This window comes from Panthera onca, chromosome D1 (assembly GCF_046562875.1).
Source record: "Panthera onca isolate mPanOnc1 chromosome D1, mPanOnc1 haplotype 2, whole genome shotgun sequence".
NCBI classification, from domain to species: domain Eukaryota; kingdom Metazoa; phylum Chordata; class Mammalia; order Carnivora; family Felidae; genus Panthera; species Panthera onca.
In genome coordinates, this window is record NC_138348.1 from 10,416,240 (window position 1) to 10,440,411 (window position 24,172).

Genomic DNA, 24,172 nt, shown 5'->3' on the forward strand with positions numbered 1-24,172 from the left:
GTTAAGGGTCCTGAGAAGGGGGCATCATCCTGGCCTAGCGGGTGGACCCCATATAATCACAGGGGCCCTCCATGAGGGAGGCAGGAGGAGCTGAGTCGGTGAGAGCGACCGGAAGGGCTGCTGGCTTTGAAGGTGGAGGCCAGGGTCACCCGCCGAGGGTTGCCGCAGGGCCCTGAAAGCTGGAAAAAGGAAGGAAAACGGATTCTTCCCTAGAGCTTCAGAAGGCACTTGGCCTTGCCAATTAACCTTGACCTCAGGACTCCTCACCTCCAGAGGATGAATGTGTTGTTGAAAACACTGAGTTTGTAGAAATTAGTTACAGCAGCTGCAGGAAACCGATACAGCCCAGCGGGGAAGAGGGTCAGGGAGGCAGGCAGCTGCCTGGCGGGGACGAGATGTGACCCTGGATGTGTGACTGTGTGAACAGCCCAGCAGAGGCTACCTCACCTAGACGGGGGAGAGAAGGATGGGGATAGGGAAGGCTTCCTGGAGGAAGTGGCATCTACACGGAGGTCTGAAGGAGGGTGGGAGCTCAGTGGGACAGATGGGAGAATGCGGGCCAGCAGGAACTGCTCTCCAGGCAGAAGGGTCTCCCAGGTTCAGTATGGCTGCGGGTCACGCGCCGGAGGAGGATGGGGAGAGACAAGAGAGGGGAGCAGGCTCTGTCTCCAGGGCTTTGTAAACCTCCCTGGGACTCCTGGACTTTAGCTTCAGGGCAAAGGAGAGCCCCAAGTGGCAGGGCAGTAACCCCATGGCTTTTGTGCCTTAGAAAATTCCCTCTGGCTGTTATCTAGCCTAGAAATGGGCAGAGCCAGCTGAGAGCAGGGGACACAGGCTATAAGGTCAGCTGACGGATGTCACAATGTGGGTGAGAGATGACAGTGGTCCAAAGGTGCTGGGAGGAGGCTGGAGGGAGGGGACCGAGTTGGAAAGAGCCAGGAGAATCGCGTGGGTGATCATACGTGGGGATGAGTGTGCGGGGACCAAGATGGCTCTCAGATTCTGCCTTGGTCACTGACTGACACAGGAGACCCAGGAGGGAAAATGGTTTGAGCTGGAACAGAGGCTGCAAATTCCTTGTCAGTGGGAGGAAAGCCAATGCTGGAGCTGGCTCACAGGAGAGGTCTGGGTGGGAGGCAGATTTGGAAGCCAACGTAAGCGCCACGAGGGCAGAGACATCGGCCAACTCCCGGTGTCCCCAGAGCCCGGACACACAGCAGGTGCTCAAGAAGCTCTTGCTGAAGAGCGTGCAGTGCCCAGAGGAGTCCAGGGGAGGTGAATTTTAAGGGATGGATGGAGCGGTCGTTATTAAAACAAGGCTTTTTAAAAGCCCATTGATCTTGGTGACAAGGAGGTCACCAAGCATGGCAGCAGCCTTGGAGAGAACAATTTCAGCAGAGCGAGTGGGAAGGGAGGAAGCAGACTCCATCAAAAAGAGAGAAAGGAAGCCCGTAGTTGAAGGCTTTTGGGGTGGGTGGCTTTCAAGCTGGAAGAGAAGGGACACGCTGCAATTTTCACACTGGGAAAATTAAACCGCACAAAACTCCCCGCTGTGAGTCCTCCGACCTGGTCTAGGGATTCTGAAAGCCAGAGCTGGTTGTAACCCCACCCCAACTCTGCACTCGCAGGACCTGGGGACCAGGGCTTCCTGAAAGGGCTGAACGGCACCAGCCAACTGCCTGCCTTTGGGAAGACCTCACGGAAGGGGCAACAGTCAAATAGGGTCTTGAGGCAGGAGCAGGAGCTTGTTAGATGAAGAAGTGTGGGTGCCGAAAAACGCAGCCAACCCGTCTTTGGGATGAAAAAGTAGGAGGCAGGAGGGGAAGGGGTTGGTGGAAAGCACTTGGTTTTGGACCTGGAGAGCCGGGTGGTGACACACAGACTCCGACGTTAGCGGGAGCTAGGTTCAAATCCCAGCATTGCCTCTCGCTAGCCCAGTGGCCTTGGGCACTTGATTCGATCTCTTCAAGCTCAGTTGTAGAATGGGGATATGGATGCCTGCTCGTCTGGGCTCAGGTGGGGCCAGACCAAGCGCCGGGATCATACCACCCAGACTCCAGCTCCCACAGATGCCCCCTTTCTGTGCCAAGGGGACCCTGATCTTCTGATAAATATGGGACAAGCCTTCGAAGCCCCTGTGGTTAAAAAGAAAAAGTCATTGCAGTGAGACCAGTTCAAAGTGTAAGCCACACTGTTTATTTCCCTCTGTGGTATGGATGAGACGAGCCACCCACCAGGACCTCTGACATCTGGTAGGGGTGTGTCCTTTGCCTCAGACCCCAGCTCAGCTCACAGTGACCTTCAGGGGAAGCTCTGGTCCCCGGGGGGGAGGGGCTGCCATGGCTGTGCACCTGTGGATGCTGACTGGGGTGCAGTGGGCTGGCCTCAGCCCTCCCCTGCACCCTCCCCAAACCTGACTCCATTTAATACATAAGGAAAATGAGCTTCTCCAGGGGGCGTGGGGGGACATCGCCTGACTTAGACCAGGACTTCGGGGAGCCCTGGGAAGGGCCTTGAATGCCATGTAGTTAATGCGTTAGTTTCCAGGTGGGAAAACTGAGGCTCATGACATTGCCATGATTGCAAAGCAGAGAGCTGGTCCTGGGGCCTGGAGGCCTGAGGTCAGGCCACGGTCAGCTGTGTGGCCTCAGCACTTGGACTCTTTTCTGGAGGATTCTGGGCTCCTGAGCTTAACGGTCTTCCCAAGACCAGAGGGCAGCCTTGAACCTGTCTGCCAGTGAGGCCAGGGATTCCCCCGAGGAAACCGAGAGAAATGCAGAGCAGCACATGGGGACAGTTCCAGAAGGGTGACAGGGCCCAGGGAGCTGAGTGAGGGACACTCACCCTTGACATCAACTAGCTCTTTAAGGAAAGAAGCCACTGAGGGAGATGTGTGGGACAGATGTCCCCGGGGAACACTTCACCTGGGTGCCGCGATGTGTGAGGATGGGGTGGGGGGATGGGCTGCCCCCAGATTAACGCGGTGGGGGTGGGGGAAAGGCTGGGCCCACGGGGGACAGGCTGGACTCCAACCGGCGGAGTGACCTCTACTCGGATGACTCCTTGGGCACATATGCCACATTGTCGTAGGCGGGGGGCGGAGAGGCTGCGGGGCTGGGGATGTTGAAGTCAGCGCTGAAGGCGTTGGGCAGGAAAATCACAGGCTGCAAAGAAAGAACCCCCGACGGTCCTGGAGGGCTCTGGTGCCTCCGGGCGGTGTTGCAGCAGTGCCCCCCTGTGGTCATTCTGAGAACAGCGCCCTAGTAATGAATTCCGTAAGGGAATAATAGGCTGACTCACCGGCTCCACTAATATTTCAAAAATACTTACGGGGGCCGATTAGGCGTTGGGAGTGCAGCAGTGAACAAAAGAGACAAGAGTCGCCTTTCTCTAGGAGCTAAAGTTCTGGCGTTCTTTCTCCCTGGGCGGCCCCTGCCCCGGTTCCCTCCCTTGGGTGTTCAAGGTTCAAGGCCGACCCTCCGGATTAGTTTCCCTCCCTGTGAGCGCGCACTCCTCCGCGCAAAGCCTTTCAGTGGCCTCACCTCCCAGTTTGCACAAAGCCACCTCCCAAGCAGCACCCCCGACCCTACGGCCTGCCTTTCCCGCCTGAGGCTGCCTTTACTCCACCAACGCCCTACCCGCCCCCCCCCCCCCCTTCCTGTCTTCACTGTCCTCCAGATTTGGGGAAGCTAAGCTAATTTCCCCCTGAAGCGCGCTGCCCTCTGTGATGCCCCTGTCTGTGCCTCACGGCCTGCGAACGCCTCTGTGCACAGTACTGCCCTCCAGGACTTCCCCGGGCTCTGCAACCAGGCTCCCGGAGCCGCTGGTCCCTTGGTCCTGGCGCCCCCTTGCGGTCGCGAGGAGAATAGTTCCATCCTGCCCAAAGACTTCGCTGGGTCCCCAGATGTGCAAGAGTGGGGTGGCGGGGAGACGCAGAGGGGAGGAAAAGGGACTCGTTGCCGCTCCCAATTGCTTTCCCGAAGGAAGAAGGAAGAGGCTGGAAGCAGAGCCTTCCCAGCCAGCAGCCCTCCTCAGAGGCCCCGGGTGGGGTGGGCGGCTGGGGGTGGGGTACTCACCGTGTTGGCTTGAGCGCGGGTGGCTTGACACCCGAAGTGGGTGGCAATGACCGCAATGAAGAACTCCAGGATGGTGAAGATGGTAAGCACGGCCAGATAGCCCCTGCCCACATCCTGGGGACCACACCCACAGTCAAGGCAAGCCCGGGGCTCTATGGGAGGAAGGGCCCCAGGGGGACGGTAACTTGCCCGAGGTCCCACAGCCAGGCTGGCAGAGCTGGAGCTGGAGCTGGAGCTGGAGCCAGGCCTCCTGCCGTGCGTCCTGTGCCCTCCCCTTCCCTCCGCGGGGCTGCCCCTCCGTGTCCCCAGGCCTGGGAATGGGGTCACGGGGTCTATGCCCCCATGGGGTCTGTGGGGACTGACAAACTCCGCCCAGGCCCAGGGCTCACTCTCGCCTCCCCCCCACCTCCTGGATGTGGCTCTCCCATGCTCTCCACTCCGGGGGGTGGGGGGGGGGGCGTCTGACAACACACCCAGTTAGTGACACCGAAATCCATGAGCAGAATGGCTGTCCCCGCAAAGGCCGCCACGGCGCTGAGAATGTTTGTCCCCAGGCTGCTTCTCACCTGCAGGAGGGAAAGGAGCAGAGGGAAGAGGCCAGGAGGAGAAGGGACAGAGGAAGGGGCAACAGCCCTCCCGCCCCCGCCTCCCTGGGCCAGGGCTCAGTGGCCACCCTGCCACGCATGCGTTTCTGACCCCTCTCCCTTCTCCGGTGCTCCTCCCACGCCTCAAGGTCGCCCTGGCGCTTTCACTGTGGGCGGGGTCTCCAGCAGGGTCCCTGCCTACCCGCGCGGTGCCCGCCCCCCAGGCCTGTGCCCTGCGGGCGCAGCTGCCCCAGGAGCAAGAGTCAGGGAGGCCCTCCTCTGCTGTGGACACCGAGGCCCAGCTGGGAGGGTGATGGGGTCGCTTCCGTGAGATTCCACACTGCAGACCCCAGGGCGCAGGGGGCAGGGGAGAGTCTAGGGGCAGGTGCTGAGGTGAGGGTAGGCCAACCGCTCACGGGGAGGCCCCGGGCTTCGGGTCAAGGGGATGTCTGGGTGGTCCAGACGGTCACTCAGGGCTCACCCTCCCTCGGCAGCCAAAACCTGATGCTCTTTTGACCCAGCAGCTGGAACCTTCTGGCTGCATTGCCCTGGCCTTACATCGGGGGATTGGAACTGTGGGACCCACTCAGGTTCAAAGATCCCTGACTCTTCTTTTGCTTTTCTTTTCTTTTTTTATGCCATCGAGGAGGTCATGGGGCCCTGAGTGGCCTCACGGGAAATCAACGAATTGGTCAATTAATCCAACCAAGTGCTGTTGAGTATGTGTTGCAGCCAGATGCTGTCAGAGGCACTGTGAGCGCGGAGACAAGTCAGGTCCCTGAGCTCCTGGACTTCACAGCCCGAGGGTCCCCGAGTCCAGTCCTGCCCGGTCGTGACCTATTCTCCACCTGGCCCAGCACCGGACGGCTCCCGAGAGTCCAAATAGGACAATGGGTCCCTGCTTCTGCTCGCAGTGGCCTCCCTTAAATAAAGGCCCTTAAAATAAATCCCACAGTCTCCTTTAGGCCCTGATTCGTCTCCCTCCCCTCGCCCTCTCTGTTGTGTCCTCCCTCTCTGCCTCCTTCATCTCTTATAATCTGCCCTGGCTTCTGTCCCCACAGCCAGCCTCTTCCCCATGGGAAGAGGTCCCCGGGCTCTTCTGTGGCTGTCTCCCTCTGAACAGCGAGCTCAGTGGCACCTGCCCCAGGACCCTAGACTGTCCGGGCTGAGCGGAATGACACCCGTTATTCCTCCCCCTTCTCCCCCCGCCCCCCTGCCCCGCTTCTTTGTGGCACTTTTCACGATCTGTAACTACTTACAGATCTGTAACTGTTACCAGACTGTCTGTAACTGTTACCAGACACTGGAGTGTAAGTCCCAGGAGGGCAGGGCCTTGGCCTTCCCTGCTATGCTGAGCCTGGAGCCTGCTGGCTGGATGCGCTCCCCTGCAAAGCCCACATCGCCTCCCATTGCCCGCAGAGGGGTCCCAGCCACTACCCATGACGACCAAGCGCGTCTCTCCGTCTGATTTCTTTCCACGTGTCTCTCTGTCTGATTTCTTTCCACTTGTCTCCCCAGACCTCTGCCCCCGTCTCGTGGAGCCACACATGGTTTCCATAGCAACCCTGCCCAGGCCTTCTCCTCGTCTTCTCATGCTTTTCCCGCCGCCGGATTTCTAAGTCCTCCCAGCCCACCAAGGCCTCGCTTAGCCTCCTCCTCTTCCAAGAGACCTTTTCTCTGAAGGGCCATGAGCACTCCGTCTGTGGACCCTCACTTGCTGCCCCTGTATTGTATGTCGAAAGTGTATCTTGCTTGGTTCCTCCTGTCCTGTGTCTGTGCTGTCTGGCTGTCCTCGGGCACCGGGCACTCAGCAGGCCCCCAGGGAATGTTTGTTGAGTGAGTGAATGGACGGGAGGGGCAGAGTGGAGAGGCCTCAGCCGTGGCCCCGGGTCCCCCATTCAGACTTACGAGGCAGCTGGTGTGGTTCTTCTCGGCTGCCACGGAGAGGGACCCTGAGATGACGAACTGTGTGGAGACGAGGGGACCCCGGTGAGGCTTCGGCCGGGACACGGGGCAGGTCACACCATGCCTGGGCTCTGTCAAGGCCGTGGGCACCAGGGCGAGGGCAGCGGCCCCTTGGCTGTCACCTTCCCTGCCTCCCGGCCAACAACCTTGGGATCTCTCTGTAAGGGTGTTCCCTGGTTACTAGGGGCCTGTCCCGGGAAATAGGGCGGTAGCTGGCAAGGTGAATGTTTTCGAGGGACATCATTCACATCTCATGCAAATCTGTCTCTCTCTAAAGGGGGAATTGTTGCAAAGTGATGGTCACCATTTGCTGGTAATTAGCTCCTACTCGCGTTAGTTTTTGATTTCCTCAAACTAGAGGACAGGCAGGGCCAGGACTATGCTTTTCAGACGAGGACGCCAGGCCTGGAGACTGAGTGACTGACTCCATGATGACCCACAGTGGTGCTAGGATTCAGACCCCACTGGCCTCACTCCCAAGTCTGCATGCCCACCCCCCCCCCCCTCCCCGGGGCAGCTGGGAGACTCCCATCTCAGATGGGGCTATGTAAACCCTGAAGTGCTCTCTTGACGTTGGAGATTGCCCACTGGCCATGTGCTCCCCGATTCTGCTGCAGGAGTGGATGGCCAGGCGGGCCTGGCGGGCTGTGAGCACAGGAATGGGCTGGGGTGGGGGGTGGGGTTCGGAGCTGGTCAGACTCCCAGGGGATGGAGCTCTTGCAGGGCTGGGACCCATGAGGGGGAGTAGAAGGGTTTCTGGGGGTGAGGCTTGGCATTCAGGTAATACCCAGGTGGTTAGTGCCCTTTAGCCCTGCGTCCCATCCTCTTGGCTCTTGGCTGGGAGCTTTTCCTAGGCAGGAGCGGCGCCTGGAGTAGGGTTTGCAGTTAGGAGCTGGATTTAGATTCAGGCCCCTTCCTCCCGGGGCGGCTGTGCCCCAGGGAATGTGGGAGGGGGCGGCTGCGGAGGTGAAAGGCGAGCCCCAGATGGCCCCCCCGGCACTCACGCAGGCTCCTCCCCAGAAGGGGACGCCGCCTTCGATGAAGAGCATCCCCACGTGGCCGCGGCGGACCATGAGCAGCACGCTGCCGAAGCCCAGGTGGATGAGGCCGATGAGGATCTGGACGGTCTGCGGGAGCAGGCGCGGCTCAGCCGGGCGGGCTCCACACCGCCCCCTGCCGGCCGCGGGGAGAACCTGCGCTCCCCCCCCCCCCCCCCCCCCCCCCCCGCCCCACCGTGATGCTTGGAACTAAACTCCGATTCTGCTCTTTTGAGGAGACATCCTTATAGCAACCATCAAGGACTGTCTTAAGGAGGAAAGCCAGCTCCCACATCTGAGGCCCCCCCCCCCCCCCCCCCCCCCCCCGTTGCCGCGTTTCTACGGATCTGCATCTGCTTTGTGCTCTGACCCGTGGATGTCCGGCATCCGGACAGCAACCGGATTGCCCAGCAACCGTTGGGTTGCTACCCGGTTTTCTGAGCTCTCGTTTCAATGGCACAACATTCCCTGCACCGGATGCCTCACCCTTTCCCTCCTCGTCGCCCTGCAGCCTGCAGAGAATATCTCCTTGAGCATCTCTCTCATTTCAGTGCCTGTCACCGATCCATTCCAGCTGTGTGCCGGGAGCTGACATCTGGACTCGGATTTGGGTTTTTCGAAGCTGATCCATTCCCAGAAGTAGGACGGGTTTCCCAAGGAACGGGACATGTGGGCTTCTGGTAAGTTCTGCCACGTTTTTTTTTCCCCATACGTTTTCAGTAACGATTGAGTTCTAGAACGGAGCAGGGACGTTGAAGGCCACCCCCCCCCCCCCATTCAACCTCTGCCTAACTTTCCAGCTCCTGGCTTCTTAATAGCACCCCCCAGCCCTCAGTGGGGAGGTGCCCACCACCACGCAAACCACTGTGGTCCGTTTACGGGCAGTTCTGACTGGGAGCAGATGACTGGGGAACGTTTTCTTGGGATCACGTGGAATAGGCATGTCTTTCCATGTGTCAAGGATTTGGATATTTATAGGCACACCCCCCCCCCCCCCCCTTGGATATTCTCTCCTGTTCTCTCTTCAGCTGCACATCTTTTGTCTTTGAAGTTTCCTTATGTGGCACGGGGTCCCCGCCGCCAACCCGGCTGTCCTCTGTGGGCTCTTCTCCTGCTCCTGGACACTCCCACCCTTGCCATTACTGCTCACGGAACACCAGCTACCTCCGGCCCCGTGCCCGTCCTCACTAAGCAACGTGCTGCGTGTTTTATAGACGTGGCCTCCTCGAATCCCAACACGGTGAGGTCGGTGTTATTATCCTAATTTGGAGATGAGGACACTGAGGCTCAGAGATGTCCAGCGACTTGCCTGGGGTCTCCCAGCGCTGAAGTGGCTGGCCAGCCACCTCGAAAGCTGGTATTCGTCTACTGGTGACACTCCCAAACACCCACGCGTAGTTTCCACTCTCTGGGTTCTCCGGCAATGTGGATTTGTCTTGTTGGATTCCTTTGGAGGTCATGGGTTCCCAGGTCTCTCTGAGGCTTCGGGATTCCAGGGGCTGATGACCCCGTCTCCGTGCACGGTGTCTGGTCCCTTTGCACACCAGTGGACGTGGTGCAGCCTTTAGCGTAGAATCTCGAATTCCAGCTTGTTCAAGCCAGAGCTCCTGTGTGCTACAGAGCGGTGGGGTTGAAAACAGAACTGTACGGTCAGGCCATCCTGGGGTACAGGATGCCACTTAGCAGCTGGGTGGCCTCGGGCCAGTGACTTAGCCTTGATAAGCCTCTGTTTCCTAATCTGTCCGACGGGAGCCATGGTCACCGTCTCACAAGGTGGTGATGGGAATCTAAGGAGCCAGGGCCTGCAAATTCCATGCTCAGTGCGTGCCCGGGAGACGACAGCTGTCATCACCGCCGTCATCACCACCGCCATTGCCTCAGCTAGGTTTACATCTTCCATTTGGGGAAACTGAGGCCAAGGGACAAACTGAAGACACTATATATGTATGTATGAGGATGGATATGTCTGCCTCTCTGCCTGTCCGTCTATCTACCTATTTGATATTTTCTTCCCGCCTGGAGACCAACAACTCAAGGCCATCTGAGATTGGCAAAGACCTCATGGGACATCTCTCATGGACCCGCAGGAGCTGCCCCCTGCCCACCTCTCCAGCTTCCATCTCCTCTCCCTTCTTCCTCTCCCCCTTCTCATTCCAGCATGTTAACCTTCTATTTCATCTTGAACGAGCCGCACGCGTTCCCACCTCAGGGCCTTTGCACCTGCTGCCCCCTCCACCTGATGAGCCCTTCCCCTTGCTCCCCGTGTTCCCGTGGCTTCGGCATCCAGGTTGTAGCCTCCCTGCCATCTCCCCACGGAGACCTGGCTGTCCCCCATCACTAGCGTCGTCCCTCCCACATCCGTCGTTTTTTACCGAAGTACCCTATTTGGAGTCATGTTCGCCATTTCTTGGCTGGTGTGGTCTCTGTGAGCTCCAGGGGGGATGGGTCTGTCTGTCTGGTGCACAGGGGAATCTTCAAGTCCTCACTAAGTATAGATGGACCGCCTGCCCCTTTCCGAGGTGTCCGTGAGTGCTCCGGTGCTGGGACGCTCCCTCCTGGCACCTGTGTGCACAGGCCTCAGGTGGCCTGGGAGGGGGGTGGGGGGCGGGGGGTGTCTCCTTACCCCTAAAGCTTTGGGCTCTCCCGTCAGGAACGTCTCCGTCTCCGTGGGCCGCAGGTCGGACGGCTGGGTGGCCCTTGGGGTCTGTGCCCCCAGCGGTGGCTCCTCAAACTGCATCACCCCGGGAGGCTGGCACAAGGGGGTGGGCAGGATGGCTGGAGGCGGGCGGAGGCCGCCGGCGTCGCTGGGCGGGATGACGACGAACACGCCGTTGCTGGTGGGAGCTGCGGACATGGTGCTGGACGGCCTGGGCGACGAGGGCTCGGGAGAGAATGACGGTGCTGCTGGTTACACGTTTGCGGAGAGCCTTTTCATGTGTAAACAACGTGCCTGCTCACCGCGGTCCCTGACGATGGCACCCGAGTCACCGACTGTCCTTGGCGAAGCTTCGCCCCCCAAGAAGTGAAGGGATGTCCTAGATCAAGGCCTCTAGGAGAGGCAGGGCCACGACTTGAATTCCTGTCTCTGACCCCAGAGGCCCCGCTCTCAGTCTCTGTGCTGTGTTACAGGGAAAGGACCTTTAGGAGGACCGTGTACTTAAACCGCCTCTCTTCTCCAGAGAGGGCAAGTGACTTGCCCAAGGACACACAGCTAGTATGAGGCAGAGCTGATCTACCCACCTGCCATTTCCCGTCCCTCAGCTCGGCTCATGAGCTTGTGTAAATAATGCCCCTGGGTCATTTCTGGCCATGGACGCTTTCTCTCTGGCCACCCAAACAACTGCTATTTATGTAGCTGAGAAATGCATGCCTTATGGAAGCGCTGTGTGTGGTTGACCCGAGTGAACGCTTTGGGGAGAAGCACCCAGCTGTCAGAAGATGATCTTACTCGGGCACAGAAGAGCGACCAGCGAATCTGCCAGATCACACAGTGACATTAAAAAGTCAGCCTTCTCATTGGATCAGTTGGTTCAGTGCAGGCTGAGGAGACAGAAGTCAGCGTTTGAATCCTGGCTGCTCTTGTTACTTGAGAACTGGGACAAGACGGCCACCTCCCCTTGCCTCGTTTCCTTATCTATAAAGTGGGGATAATACCACTATGACCAATCTCATAGGATTTGGCATGAATTAGATGAGATAATGCACACCAACTTGATTAAAGCCGTCTTTTAGACTGATGTGTTATAATGCTGTTTGCATAAAATGTTGTTTTTTTAATATTATGTATGGGGGCATCTGGGTGGCTTCATTAGTTAAGCATCTGACCTTGGGTCAGGTCATGATCTCACAGTTCAGGGGTTCGAGCCCCATGTCAGGCTCTGTGTTGACAGCTCAGAGCCTGCTTGGGATCCTCTGTCTCCCTCTCTCTCTGTTTCTTGCCCCTCCAACCTCTCAAAAAAAAAAACATTTAAAAAAATAGATGTAAACAGGTCACGATGAGCAGTTAATTTTTTTTACCTCTTAAAAAATGTTTTAAAAATGTTTATTCATTTATTTTTGAGAGAGAGAGAGAGAGAGCGAGTAGGGGAGGGGCAGAGAGAGAGGGAGAGAGAGAGAATCCCAAGCAGGATGCATGCTGTCAACATAGAGCCCGATGCAGGGCTCGATCCCACGAAGCGTGAGATCATGACCTGAGCCGATATCAAGAGTTGGATGCTTAATTGACTGAGCCACCCAGACGCCCTGAAAAGTTACTTGTAGTGCCTTATTTTCCTGTGCTCTGAGTGCTGTCACACCCTTTTCTCTGGGGGAGAGCCAGCACATAGACCAAGCAGCAAATTCTCTGTGGTTCTGCAAAGGCTCAGCTGACGAGGGCTCAAGCCTCCCTGTCCTGGGGTGACCGTGCTCGAAACACGTGTGTGTCTCCTGGGGAGCCTCTGAGCCACTTATTTGCGATGCGTCCGACCTACATCGGTGGACGGCGTAGGGCCTGCTGCACAGAAAACGGAGTGACGAGCACCCACAGGCTGTTACGCAAAGTTTTCCACGGCTGGAGGCCCCCCGCCAAGGACTCAGATGCGGGAACACAGGGCAAACGTCTGCCGGTGTTTAGGGGGTGACGGAAGTCATCTGTCATTTCGAAAGGGCTTCCGAACTTGGCTCCCCGCACCCTGGGAGGAGTGACAATGTGCGGTGGCAAGGACCGAGCTGCACACCGGTTATGCTGTGACTTCCCCATAAAGCGCCCACTCTCCTGGGGCTCTCGTCCCTAGAAACTCACGCTGAAATGATCATTACTAGATACGAAAACTGCTTAGAACGGGGCTGGCAAATGTCTGTAAGGAGTCAGACCGTAAATATCTTGGGCTCCGTGGGGCCCCAGGGCCTCTGTTGCAATCTCGAGGCTTCCACAGTAGCTTCAAGCGGACACAGGCCACACATGCCCGGACTGCATTTACCAAGACAAACGGGGCCGGATCTCGTCTGTGGGCTCCAGGTTGCCAACCCTTTCTCAGAACACTGCCTGGCATGGTGCCGGGCATAAGAAATGCTCAGTAAATTTTGGCTACTGCTTCAACTCTTGTTGATATTGATCATTTGCTGTGCGTCGGCGCAAGATGTTGAACTGCTCCGAGCCAGTCTACGAGCCTACGAAACAGGCATAATGATGGGTGTGCACCTGCCTCAGAGTTTCATGGTGAGGCTGAAATGTGAACACGGATGGATAAGAGAGTCTTGGAAATTGGCAAAGTGCTGTGGGGGTGTCAGGCGCCCCTTCCGGGTTCCCGTTTCAAAGCAATGTTGGTACGATCCCATCTCATTGTGAATGTCTCTGGAACTTTCTAAACCAATTCACAGTGATGGAGCTCTATCCTGCTTCACGCTGCTGGCTACAAGGTTAACAAGAGCTTATAATAGATATATTTTTTAATAAAGTTTTTTTATGTTTATTTTGAGAGAGAGAGAGAGAGAGAGAGAGAGAGAGAGAGAATGAGCAGGGAGAGGCAGAGAGAGAGGGAGGGAGAGAATCCCAAGCAGGCTCCATGCTGTCAGCACAGAGCCCAGTGTGGGACTCAATCTCATGAACTGTGAGATCATAATCTGAGCAGAAATCACAAGTCGGATGCTTAAGCAACTGAACCACTCAGGTGCCCTTAGATTTTTTTTTTTTTTTTGAGGGCTTACTCTTTTCTAGGCACTTCATAAGTGGTATTTCTTATCCTCAGAAGGATGCTTTGATAATTGTTGGAGGCTTATTCTACAGATGAGACAACAGGGGCTCTGAGCAGTAGAGGGATTGCCCCAGGTGACAAGGTTGCTAAATGGCAAAGCCAGCGTTCAAGTCCAAGTTAGCCCGTCTCCAAAGCCTGCCCGTGTCCCCCTGTTGCTGCCCCAGTGGCAGCCATGGTTACCGTTTGCTCGTTGTTCTAGCTTTTCCGATCTGGGCACCATATATTTGGTGTGGCCACATGACTTGTTTTTGCTAAATAAATGTGGTTGGAAGGACATTCACACACACACAGCTTCTGGGTGGAGGCATTTAGGTATCAGGGAAAGACACCACAGGGCTCTTTTTCTCTTTGTCACAGTGACTAACAATATCCCAGACAGAGGCTGCTCTCTGTCTGCCTGGGTCCCTGAGTGAGGACGACGGAGAGAAGAGTCCCAGGGGACAGGAACACGAGGCAGAGATAAACCTTTATGGAGCTGTTTGTTACAGCAGCATCACCTAGCTTCTCCTGACTGTTACACTCTCGAGAAATGAATGTAACTGGGGGTCAGACGCAGAGCCCACGTCCTCCAAGGAGCCTAGCGTCTAAGAGGAGAAGCAAGAGAAGTTTGCCATTCAGTCCCACAGATGGCTAATGAGCATTTATCATGGGCACCAAATATAGGGGCTGAGAATACAGAGGTGAGTCAAGACTGACGTCCTGCCCTCACAGCACCTCGCAGTGGGGAGCAGGGCCAGTGCCGGGAGAGGTTGGTGGAGGGAGGTCGAAGGGATCTGGCCCCGGAAGGATGGGAGTCTGGGGCGAGAGGGACCGCCGGCCCCACAGGTCCTTGCCGTGTGGTGTGTGAACAAGGAACAGTGAACCCTCTTCTTCCTCTAAGGGAGAGACAGTCCTGGGCTATTAGCTGTTTTAGAGATGAGGAAACGGAGGTTCAGAGAGGGTGAGGGTGTCTCCCAAGGTCACACAGCACCTCAGTGGAAGAACTGGTCTGGGCCCTGGACTCCTGCCTCCCTGGAGGAGGAGCTCTGACTTTGAGGAACTCGCTCACTCCTGGGTTTGGCCCCTGCCTTTGTCAGAGGGAGGGGGCCAGCGCTGGAGCCCCACTCCCTGGAGTGACGCTTCTAAAATGTTTAGAGTCTGCAGAGCAGCAAGCGCGTGCAAAACAACCGAGCGAGCGAGCCTCCAACCTTCTGCCTCCCCAAGGCAGTTCACTGGAAACCACCCGTGTTCTCGCCAGCATCTAGAAAGGATCGGAACACCCAAGAGCAGAGAAGGACAGGATCTTAGGGTAGAAGGACACAAGGTTTCAATGGAACAAACCTCACCGCTTTGTCTGTGGAACTGTCGCTTCACGGGGGACGGGGACGGTGAACACCCGTCCGGACACCCAGGGCAGGTTGTGGCTCGTGTAGGAGCCTTCCCTGGGGCTCCTCCTGGGTGCTGAGCAGCCCCCGGAAGGGAGCGAGTCAGAATTAACAACACGTCCCCGGGGTGGGAGGTGAGACCTCGCCCTCCTCCGGAGAAGAGAAAACACCTACAGAAATAGGGTCTCGGGTGCTAAGGCGGGCGGGGTGGGGCTGCCCGAGCACGGACACATCACATAGCTCCCGAGACTTGCAATCTCCCCTCTCTACCCACCCCTGCAGCCTTGGCCAGCACCTCGGCACCCTCAGGATGTGTCACATAGCTCCTGAGACTTGCAATCTCTCCTCTCTACCTACCCTTGCAGCCTCGACCAGCACCTCGGCACCCTCAGGCTGGGGGCCACCCCTCTGCTGCACCTGGGCCGTGCTGCCAGCTCTGTGACACCCAGAAAGAGAATTCTTCTTTCTTTGCCAACCGATCAGCCAGCTCGCCTAAACACTGTGCATGTGTGCCAAGGTCAGGCAGGTGGAAAAGAGGGAGAGTCATGGTCCCCTGCCTCCAGGAGTTTACAGGGTGCCCACCAGGGGACATGACTGCCTGTGACAGATGCAGAAGACACCTAGACATCACCAATAGGCAAGTTATGAGTGGCTGAATGAGCAGGGGTAGTGCTGGCCCCTCGTAGGCACTGTCCTTTACAGTTTGTAAAGAACTGTCATCTGTATGGGAGCCATGGACCTTTACAATAGCCCTGTGAGGTAATTGTTACTCAGCCCATTTTGCAGACCGGTACACGGAGGGTCAGAAATAGTGGTGTGGTCGAGAGGGACAGGCTGTGGACCTCGCCCTTGGGCATATTTGCCAGGGACGTTAAAACAGAGGTCTCCGCTGGGACCATGCTAGGGGTGAGCTATGCCACGGATGGCCCGGGGTGGGGGACTTGAAAAGCAGGGGGCCGAGGACCTGCTAGATGATGTCATACCTGCATCTGCAGGGTGGGGAGTGGAGACTGGGAGAGGATTTGGGAGGGAACATTTAGAGTGATCTGGGCACTGTGTGTTCACCTGGAGACAAGAATGACTGCCTGTTTTAGGGAGGCTTGGAGAAACGGATAGGCATCCCTTGCAATTTGAACCGGAGGGAGGAGCTGGGGGGGTTCCCAGGAGACGGGGGTGTCTCCGTAGATCCCATAAGACCCCTCTGCAGAGAATCGGTCTCAGGGAGGGTGAAGCCAGCTGACTAGAGCAGCGGTCAGGTACCCGTCTCCCTGCCCCCTCCTCTCCTTCCCATTACCCAGACCCTGCCGTCCCCCAGCTGGGGGGAGGGGGAAGGAGGGGAAGCCGGTGGAAAAGCAAGATGCACCAAGTCCCCTTGTTACATGCGGTGTGCCGGGCTGAGGACCACGCGCCCTAAATCTAGCCATGACGTGACACAAGACCGGCGCCCCCAGGTGGGCAAATTGGGGCTGATCGTCTCTTCTGAGAGCATCCAGAAAAGCCACGGGGCTGCCCTGATTCCGCCCGACACAGTCACTGTTTTTATAAGACAGGGTGCCCCACCTGGCGCCCAGCACAGGGCCGGTCCAGCTTCTCCTGCTGTTAACGACCTATTGAGTTAGATACTATCCTCCTTCCCATCTTGCTGGTAAGGAAACTGAGCTCAGAGACATCAAGTGAGGTGTCTGATCGGGGGCAAGTCACTTTTTCTTCATGAGTCTCAGCTTTCCCATCTGTAAAATGGGGCCAGGGGATGGTGGGTCCCTAAATCCCCTGCCAGCACTCGGATTCTGTGGCTCTGGAGCTTGGGGTGAGGTGAACGGTGCCCTGGCTGGGGACTGTTCTCCAGGACCCTCCGGGACAGGCAGGGGCCCAGCGGCCCAGCACATTCCACCCAGGAGGCGGGGCTCATTACCTGTCTCTTTGAAGATGAGCAGGTGGCTTGCCCGGGGTCATCTGGTCTGGAAGGGGAACCGAGTGGGGGCACAGACCTAGGCCCTCTGACTCTACCCTCTGCTCTTCTCCAACTCCCTGCAGCCCCCACCTCGATCTAGGGGTCATACCGTTGGGGCAAGGGGTTGCCCCAGAAGGCCTCAGCGAGCCCCAGGGCACTGACTGCACCAGCTTCCCTGCATTGATCCAATGTCCTTGGTCTTCGACCGCACTAACTCATGGACCTCACTGCCTTTGGCTGCAACCAGAGGCATAGACTGACCCTCCCCGCCCCCCTGCAGCCAGGACTTGTCTCGTGAGCATCTCAGGACATCATCTTTATTCACGAGGAGCCAGAAGCAGCTTTGCTCATTCACAGTTGGAACAGCATGGAGCGGTGTTACCAGCTGGAGGAGAGAGGCTCGAGAGGAAGAAGACTTGGGTAAAAATGTGCAGGAGCACATCTGGTGGGGGGGGGGGGACGCTGCACAACTAGGAGGAGGCCTCTCTGCCTAGTGGTGAAGGTCGTAGTGCCCAGGGTTAAGCCGGGAAGAATCCACCCGACCAGTCTACGAGCTCAGTCAGCTGCATGACCTGGTTGCTTAACCTCCCTGGGTTTCAGATTCCCCATCCGTCAAATGCGTGGCTACGATGTTGGTGGCAACGGGAGGTGCTCTAGGCTTCCAAGGATGTCCCGTCCGCTTCCCCTGTCTAGATCCCTGCTTCCAGACCCCGCCACTGTCGACCAGGCAGGAATGTGTGCCTTCTAAGTCTGACCCTGTGGCATCGGGCTGCCGGGGTCGGGGTGGGGCTGGGGGGGTGGGGGTGGGGGGAAGGGGGGGGCCCTGACCAGGCTCTTCCAATCCCAGCCCTCCGGGATCTGCCCCACTGGCCTGCAAAGGATGCCAGCAGATGCGTAACACGTGATGGAGGAGGGCGGGCCTCGCCGCTCCCCACACCCTCCACCCTCCAAGACCGGCCCACGCCCACCCCTTGGCCCCTCAGCAGGGTCCCGCTCTGCTCTGCTGCTCACGCTCCCTGAAGACCTGTGGGCGGGGACAGCCCCTTCCCTTGGGTAGGCCTCCCTTCCCCCATCTATGAATGGGGGTCCGGACAATATTTGCTCTAAACCCCTTTCCAGCTCAGTTTCCCTGCACGTCCTTCTCTTTCCCTTGGAGAAGCAAAAGGGCAGGGTGCCTATGTCTGCGTCAGAATCATCTTTCTGCCCCACTTGGGGTGGAGAGGAAGACTCCATATCCCCAGAAGGATGATTAAGGTCCTAGGGTCTCCAGGGGATACCTGAGTCATCTCAGACTGGCTTTGAGAGCAGACAGATGTCCCTCCTTCACCCGCCACTGGGGGTCCTGAGCCGGCAGGTGCCGGTCAGCAGGAGGCCAGTAGTTCAGATGGGGCCCGGGAGGCAGCTGTCCTGCCCCCTCTTACTGCCAGGTGGGGTAAGAACCCCGGTCACAGCATTCTTGGCCCAGTGGTCTCTTCCTCAATCCCTGCGGGATCCGATGCCCCTGCGCCACTTCCCAGTATACGTCCCCTCCCCCCGGGACCAGGCAGCTGGCCGCTGTGCCTCGGGTACTCACCGAGCTGCCTCCTCCGCTCTGCCCGCGCCGCTCGCTCCCTGCTGCCTCTGCTCGCCTCTTCTGAGTTCACACATATTCCTGTGAAAGGCTTCCTATTCGCGTGGGGCTTGGAAACCCGCTCCGCTGGGGGAGTTGCTGCCTCTGGGAGGTTCTCAAGCCCCTCCTGGCTCTGAGCCCTCCACCCACCTGGCAGGGGCTGAGGAAGCTGAGGAATCGCCCAGAAGAGCGCTTAGTTCCTTCCTTCCGTGTACAGAAGGGGAAACCGAGGCCCAGAGAAGCAAGTGGCCTGCTGGGGTCCCACTGTTAGCACCAGAGCCGTGAGCGGGATCCACACTGGCCTTCACCCTCCTGCAGCGAGGAGGGACGCTCTGAGACTCACCAGGAGGCTGCCGGACTTCCTTCCCCTGAACTTGCCCCCCCCCCCGTTAGATCAGAGAGGCCAGGTGCACAGCTTTCCAGCGGCAGGGGGCAGCGTGTGTGAGTGGAGGGGCGAGTATGTGAGCTGGTGGGGGCATGGGGATGGATGTGTGAGTATGTTTGCAACCTGTGTGTGTGAATGTGTACCTGTGAGCATGTATAGTATGCATGAGTGTATGTGAGTGTGAGCACATGTGATGTGTGTAAATGAATCGGCATAAGTGACTGTGCATTTGAACGTGGGTACACGTGAGTGTGGGAATGTATGGGTGTGTGAACATGTTATGAGTGTATAAGGATGTGTGTGAGGTTGTGTGAGCGTGTTTGCATGTGTGTGTGTGTGTGTGTGTGTGTGTGCGGACAGGGTGGTCTTCAAGTAGCACAGGCACGGAGAATTTGTGCATCGGTTTCTGGATTCAGGTTCATGTCACTATCACCCTAGAGGCCTCTGCAAAGTCAGGAGGACCACACGGGACCTATGGCATCAAGATGGCATGGGAGATGGTCGAAGGGCATAGCCTGGGCCAGCTCTCACTCAAACCAGGGACAGAAGTGACAAGTTGACTGAAAAAATGGCCCCAGTTCTCTACTGCTTCATGTATCCACACCTCTTGCAGCTAGAACTGGAGTCCGTTCTCCCAGAACCTTGAACCTGGGCTGCCTTGAGGCATCCTTTGCCAATGGAAAGAGGCAGACACGGCCATGTGCCGGTTCTGACCTGAGGCCTCAGGAGGCCTTGGCTCCTTCTGTTCTGTCCTGGAAATTTACATTTGCTACAGAACATGTCCAGGCTGGCCTGCTGGAGGATGAGACCCGGGCTGCAAAGCCAGTCTGCCCAGTTGTCCACACCGAGGCCCCATGCGTGTGAGAGAGTGCTGCCAAGGTCAGCAGGGCCATGTAGCTGACCCTCAGGTGAATGCAAACGCACTTGGGAATCCTGCCAAGCCCGGATCAGATCAGGAGAACTGATGCGCTGACCTCTAGACCCGTGAGCAAAAATAAATGCTGCTTGTGGTATGCCCATGAGGTTTCATAGTTGTTTGTTACACAGCCCTGTTGTGGTGATAGCTAACTGAAGCCATTCCTGTCTTTATGGTGGCCCTTTCATCTCCCACATCAGTGACCATAGGCCAGGGATCAGACAAGCTATATTGGCCCTCTAAGAACTAGAAATAGCAAGAGAAATGGAAGCTCCAGACTGAGCCCAGTGTGAAGCCCGACCCCATCCTCACCCACCACTTGGAGCTGTTGTCCCCGCTGATGACCTGTGGACAGCCCTGCTCTCTAGCAGAGTGATTCCTGCCCTTGCTTTTCCTTTTAGAAATGCTCCATTCTCTCCTGTTATTTGCCAGTTTTTAGAATAGAGGGTATGGCCTTTGGAAACCTCTAAAGGTGCCCTTTTTTAAAAAAAATTTAAACCCAAGTTAGTTAGCATGTGGTGTAATAATGATTTCAGGAATAGAATTAAGTGATTCATCACTTACATATAACACCCAGTGCTCATCCCAACAAGTGTCCTCCTTAACGTCCATCACTCCTTTAGCCCATCCACCCTCCCAACACCCCACCAGCAACCCTCAATTTATTCTCTAAGAGTCTCTTATGGTTTGTCTCCCTCTCTGTTTTTATGTTATTTTTCCTTTCCTTCCTTATGTTCATTTGTTTTGTATCTTAAATTCCACATATGAGTGAAATCATATATTTGTTTTTCTCTGGCTTATTTCACTTAGCATAATAACTCTAGTTCCATTCCCATTGTTGCAAATGGTGAGCTTTCATTCTCTTTGACTGCTGAGTAGTATTCCATTGTGTGTGTGTGTGTATATGTATGTATGTGTGTATATATATATATGTATATGTATATACATATATATGTGTATATATATACATATATGTGTATATATATATACATATATATATATATATATGTATATATATATCACATCTTCTTTACCCATTCATTGGTTCATGGACATTTGGGCTCTTTCCATAATTTGGCTATTGTCGATAGTGCTGCTGTACCACACATTTAAAGAAGAGTTAACACCTATTCTTTTGAATCTGTTCCAAAAAATAGAAATGGAAGGAAAACTTCCAAACTCATTCTACGAGGCCAGCATTACCTTGATTCTAAAACCAGACAGACCCCACTAAAAAAGAGAACTATAGACCAATTTCCTTGATGAACATGGATGCAAAAGTTCTCAACAAGATACTAGCAAACTGGATCCAAAAATATTTAAAAGAATTATTCATCACGATCAAGTGGGATATATTCCTGGGCTACAGGGATGGTTCAATATCCACAAATCAATCAACATGATACATCACATTAATAAAAGAAATGATAAGAACCACATGATCCTCTCAATAGATGCAGAGAAAGCATTTGAGAAAATACAGCATCCTTTCTTGTATTTTCTTGAGAAAATACAGCATCCCCAAGAAAGTAGGGATAGAAGGATCATACTCATGATCCTAAAAGCCATATACGAAAGACCCACTGCCAATATCATCCTCGATAAGGAAAAAACTGAGATCTTTTCCCCTAAGGTCAGAAACATGACAGGGATGTCCACTCTCCCCACAGATACCCAACATAATGTTGGATGTGCTAGCCTCAGCAATCAGACAACACAAAGAAATAAAAGGCATCCAAATCAGCAAGGAGGAAGTCAAACTTTCACTCTTCGCAGATGACATGGTATTCTATGTGGAAAACCCAAAGCCTCCTCTCAAAAACCTGCTAGAACTGATCCATGAACTCGGCAAAGTCACAGGATATAAAATTAATGTGCAGAAATCAGTTGCATTTCTATACACCACTAATGAGACAGCAGAAAGAGAAATCAAGGAATCGATCCCATTTACAATTGCACCAAACCCTGTAAAAATATCTAGGAATAAAGGTGACCAGTTTTAAAAATACCACGACTAGGAGGCCATGTATTTCAGCTCATCACAGGCATTGTTTTGTGATTCTTATTGCTGTTGTCATTATTCTTGATTTTCAGATTATTCCTTTTTTGGCCAGTGGGAGCCCCTTCTAACTGGCTCTGGCATCCTTCTGAGATGATCGCTGTGGCCACTGGCTGTTTCCTCTTTCTGGTTCAACGTATTCCTATACTTTAGTCCATTCTTCAAGGAGACCTGCTTCTTTTTATTTTATCTTATTAATTTTATTATTTTTAAAAAGTTTATTTACTTTGAGAGAGAGAGAGAGAAAGAGAGCACATACACGCATGAGTGGGGAAGGGGCAGAGAGAGAGGGAGAGGTCAGAGAGGGAGAGAGAATCCCAAGCAGGTGTCTCGCTGTCAGCACAGAGCCCAATGTGAGGCTTGATCTCATGAACCATGAGATCAAGACCTGAGGTGAAATCGAGAGTCAGATGCTTAACCGACTGAGCCACCCAGGAACCCCAGCCCTGCTTTTTGGCAGGAAATGATATTTAGAGGCTACAATCTGAACATCAGGGTATTTATCAAGTTGAGTTGTTATTGTTTCTAGTGGGCTTTCAGTGAGGAGAGCTATTTTTTCATGGTGAGAAATAAAATATGCTTTTGTATTGCTTTCTTTTAAAAATTCTTTTAAATGTTTATTTTTGAGAGAGAGAGAGAGACAGACTGAAGTGGGGGAGGGCAGAAAGAGAGGGAGACACATAATCTGAAGCAGGCTCCAGGCTCCGAGCCCGATGTGGGGCTCAAACCCACGAGCAGTGAGATCATGACCTGAGCTGAAGTCAGACGGTTAACCAACTGAGCCACCCAGGTGTCCCTACTTTTGTATTTATAATTCAAAATTTGTTTAATATTAGAAGGAAAGTGCCTGACTTTTGAATATTTAGGTTTTCCCAGTGTTTAACTTCACTTTTTGGGTGTATAGTTCTATGTAATTTGGTCACAGGTGTGGATTCATGTCCCTGTCACCACAATCAGGATGCAGAACTGTCCCATTGCCACCAAGATGCTCCCTCTTTTGGGCCATTATTACAGCCTCCTTCTAAAATTTTTTTAATGTTTTAATTTTATTTATTTTTGAGAGAGAGAGAGAGAGAGAGAGAGAGAGAGAACGTGCGTATGAGTGTGGGGGAGGAGCAGAGAGAGAGGGAGACAGAATGGAAGCAGGCTCCAGGCCCTGAGCTGTCAGCACAGAGCCTGACACAGGCCTTGAACCCACAAACCATGAGATCATGACCTGAGCTGAAGTCGGACGCTTAACTGACTGAGCCACCCAGGCACCCCACTCAGCCTCCTTCTAACCATAACCCCTGCAACCACTAATCTGTTCTCCATCTGTAATTTCACCACTTTGAGAGTGTCGTATACATGGGCTCATACAAGTTGCAATCCTTTGGGATGGGCTTTTTCAAAACTCATGATATGCCTTTGAGATCCAAGCTGCGTGTATCCACAGCTTGCTCCTTTTCGTTGCTGAGAGGTATTCCACTGGACGGGTAAGGTAGCTCCAGCATTCATCCAGTGAAGCACATTTGCATCACTCGCAGTTTTTGGTTATTTGAATAGAGCTTCTATGAGCACGTGTGTCCAGGATTTTGTGTGAAAATAAATCTCACGTTCTCTAGGATAAATACCCAGGACAGAGACTGCTGAGTCACAGAGGAAGCATGATACAGAACTTCGTAATAGTCCAACAAACTGTTTTCCAGAGTGGCAATGCCACTTATATTCCCACCAGCAACGCATGCGATTTCCAGTTGCTCCTCACTCTCATCAGCACTGGGCATTATCAGTATATTTTATTCCGTCCATTCTAGTAGGCTTGTGGTGGTGTCTCATCATGGCGTGGTGACTGTGTTGAACATCTCTTCAACTGCTTATTTGCAATTCTATATTCTTTAAGTGCCTGTTCAAATGTTTTGTCCATTTTGTAAGTGGATGGTTTGTTTTCTTGCCATTTGTTTTCTTTACCATTGAGTATTTGTTTTCTTACCATTGAGTGTGGAGAATCCTTTATATATTCTGAAACATTGCTATATTGATAGGAAACTACACAGCATCAGGAGCTCTTTGTACTTCGTTCCACTGACTTTGTCATGGTGGGACTCTGGGTGAGTTATTCTCTGCGCCTCCGTTTCCTCATCTGTAAGTTACGTTTTGGGGATTCCACAAGACAGCAGGGGTAGAGAGTTCCTTTATTGTAAGATTTCCTGCTGGATGGTGAGCTCTAAGAGGATGGGGGCCATGTTGGTTCTGTTCCATTTTGTACCCGGGATGATGCCGCACCAGGGGAGACTGATGCACAGCATACTGGTTACTGTAATAAGGAAATGCTTTCATTCTTGTCACCCTGGGCCCCTGAGACCTCCAGACTCATCTGTCCAGTGGTTAGGCCCTCTCACTTCCTCTTGATCCAACAACTAAAGGACTAATGCCTGGCCAGAGCCGTGCACCTCCAGAACCCTGTTCCAGCACTGAGGCCTTTGCTTATCCAAATTTGTTGGTGCCATTGATG

The 24,172-nt window shown here is 54.7% G+C and overlaps 1 protein-coding gene across 2 annotated transcripts; it reads right to left on the reverse strand.

Annotated features, from left to right (window-relative positions):
* Positions 1–2,199: 2,199 nt before the first annotated feature.
* On the reverse strand, positions 2,200–10,819 carry LOC132662569 (membrane-spanning 4-domains subfamily A member 15). 2 transcript variants are annotated; one of them, XM_078434078.2, is made up of 6 exons: positions 10,286–10,819; positions 7,630–7,752; positions 6,569–6,625; positions 4,550–4,642; positions 4,077–4,190; positions 2,200–3,164 (listed from the first exon to the last, which is right to left on the reverse strand). In XM_078434078.2, the coding sequence occupies exons 1-6, from the start codon at positions 10,514–10,516 to the stop codon at positions 3,048–3,050; spliced, it is 735 nt and encodes a 244-aa protein (XP_078290204.2). In that variant the 5' UTR covers positions 10,517–10,819; the 3' UTR covers positions 2,200–3,047. The 2 variants fall into 2 exon arrangements, with proteins under 2 accessions (XP_078290204.2, XP_078290205.2); XM_078434079.2 differs by lacking the exon at positions 7,630–7,752.
* Between the last annotated feature and the right edge of the window lie 13,353 nt (positions 10,820–24,172).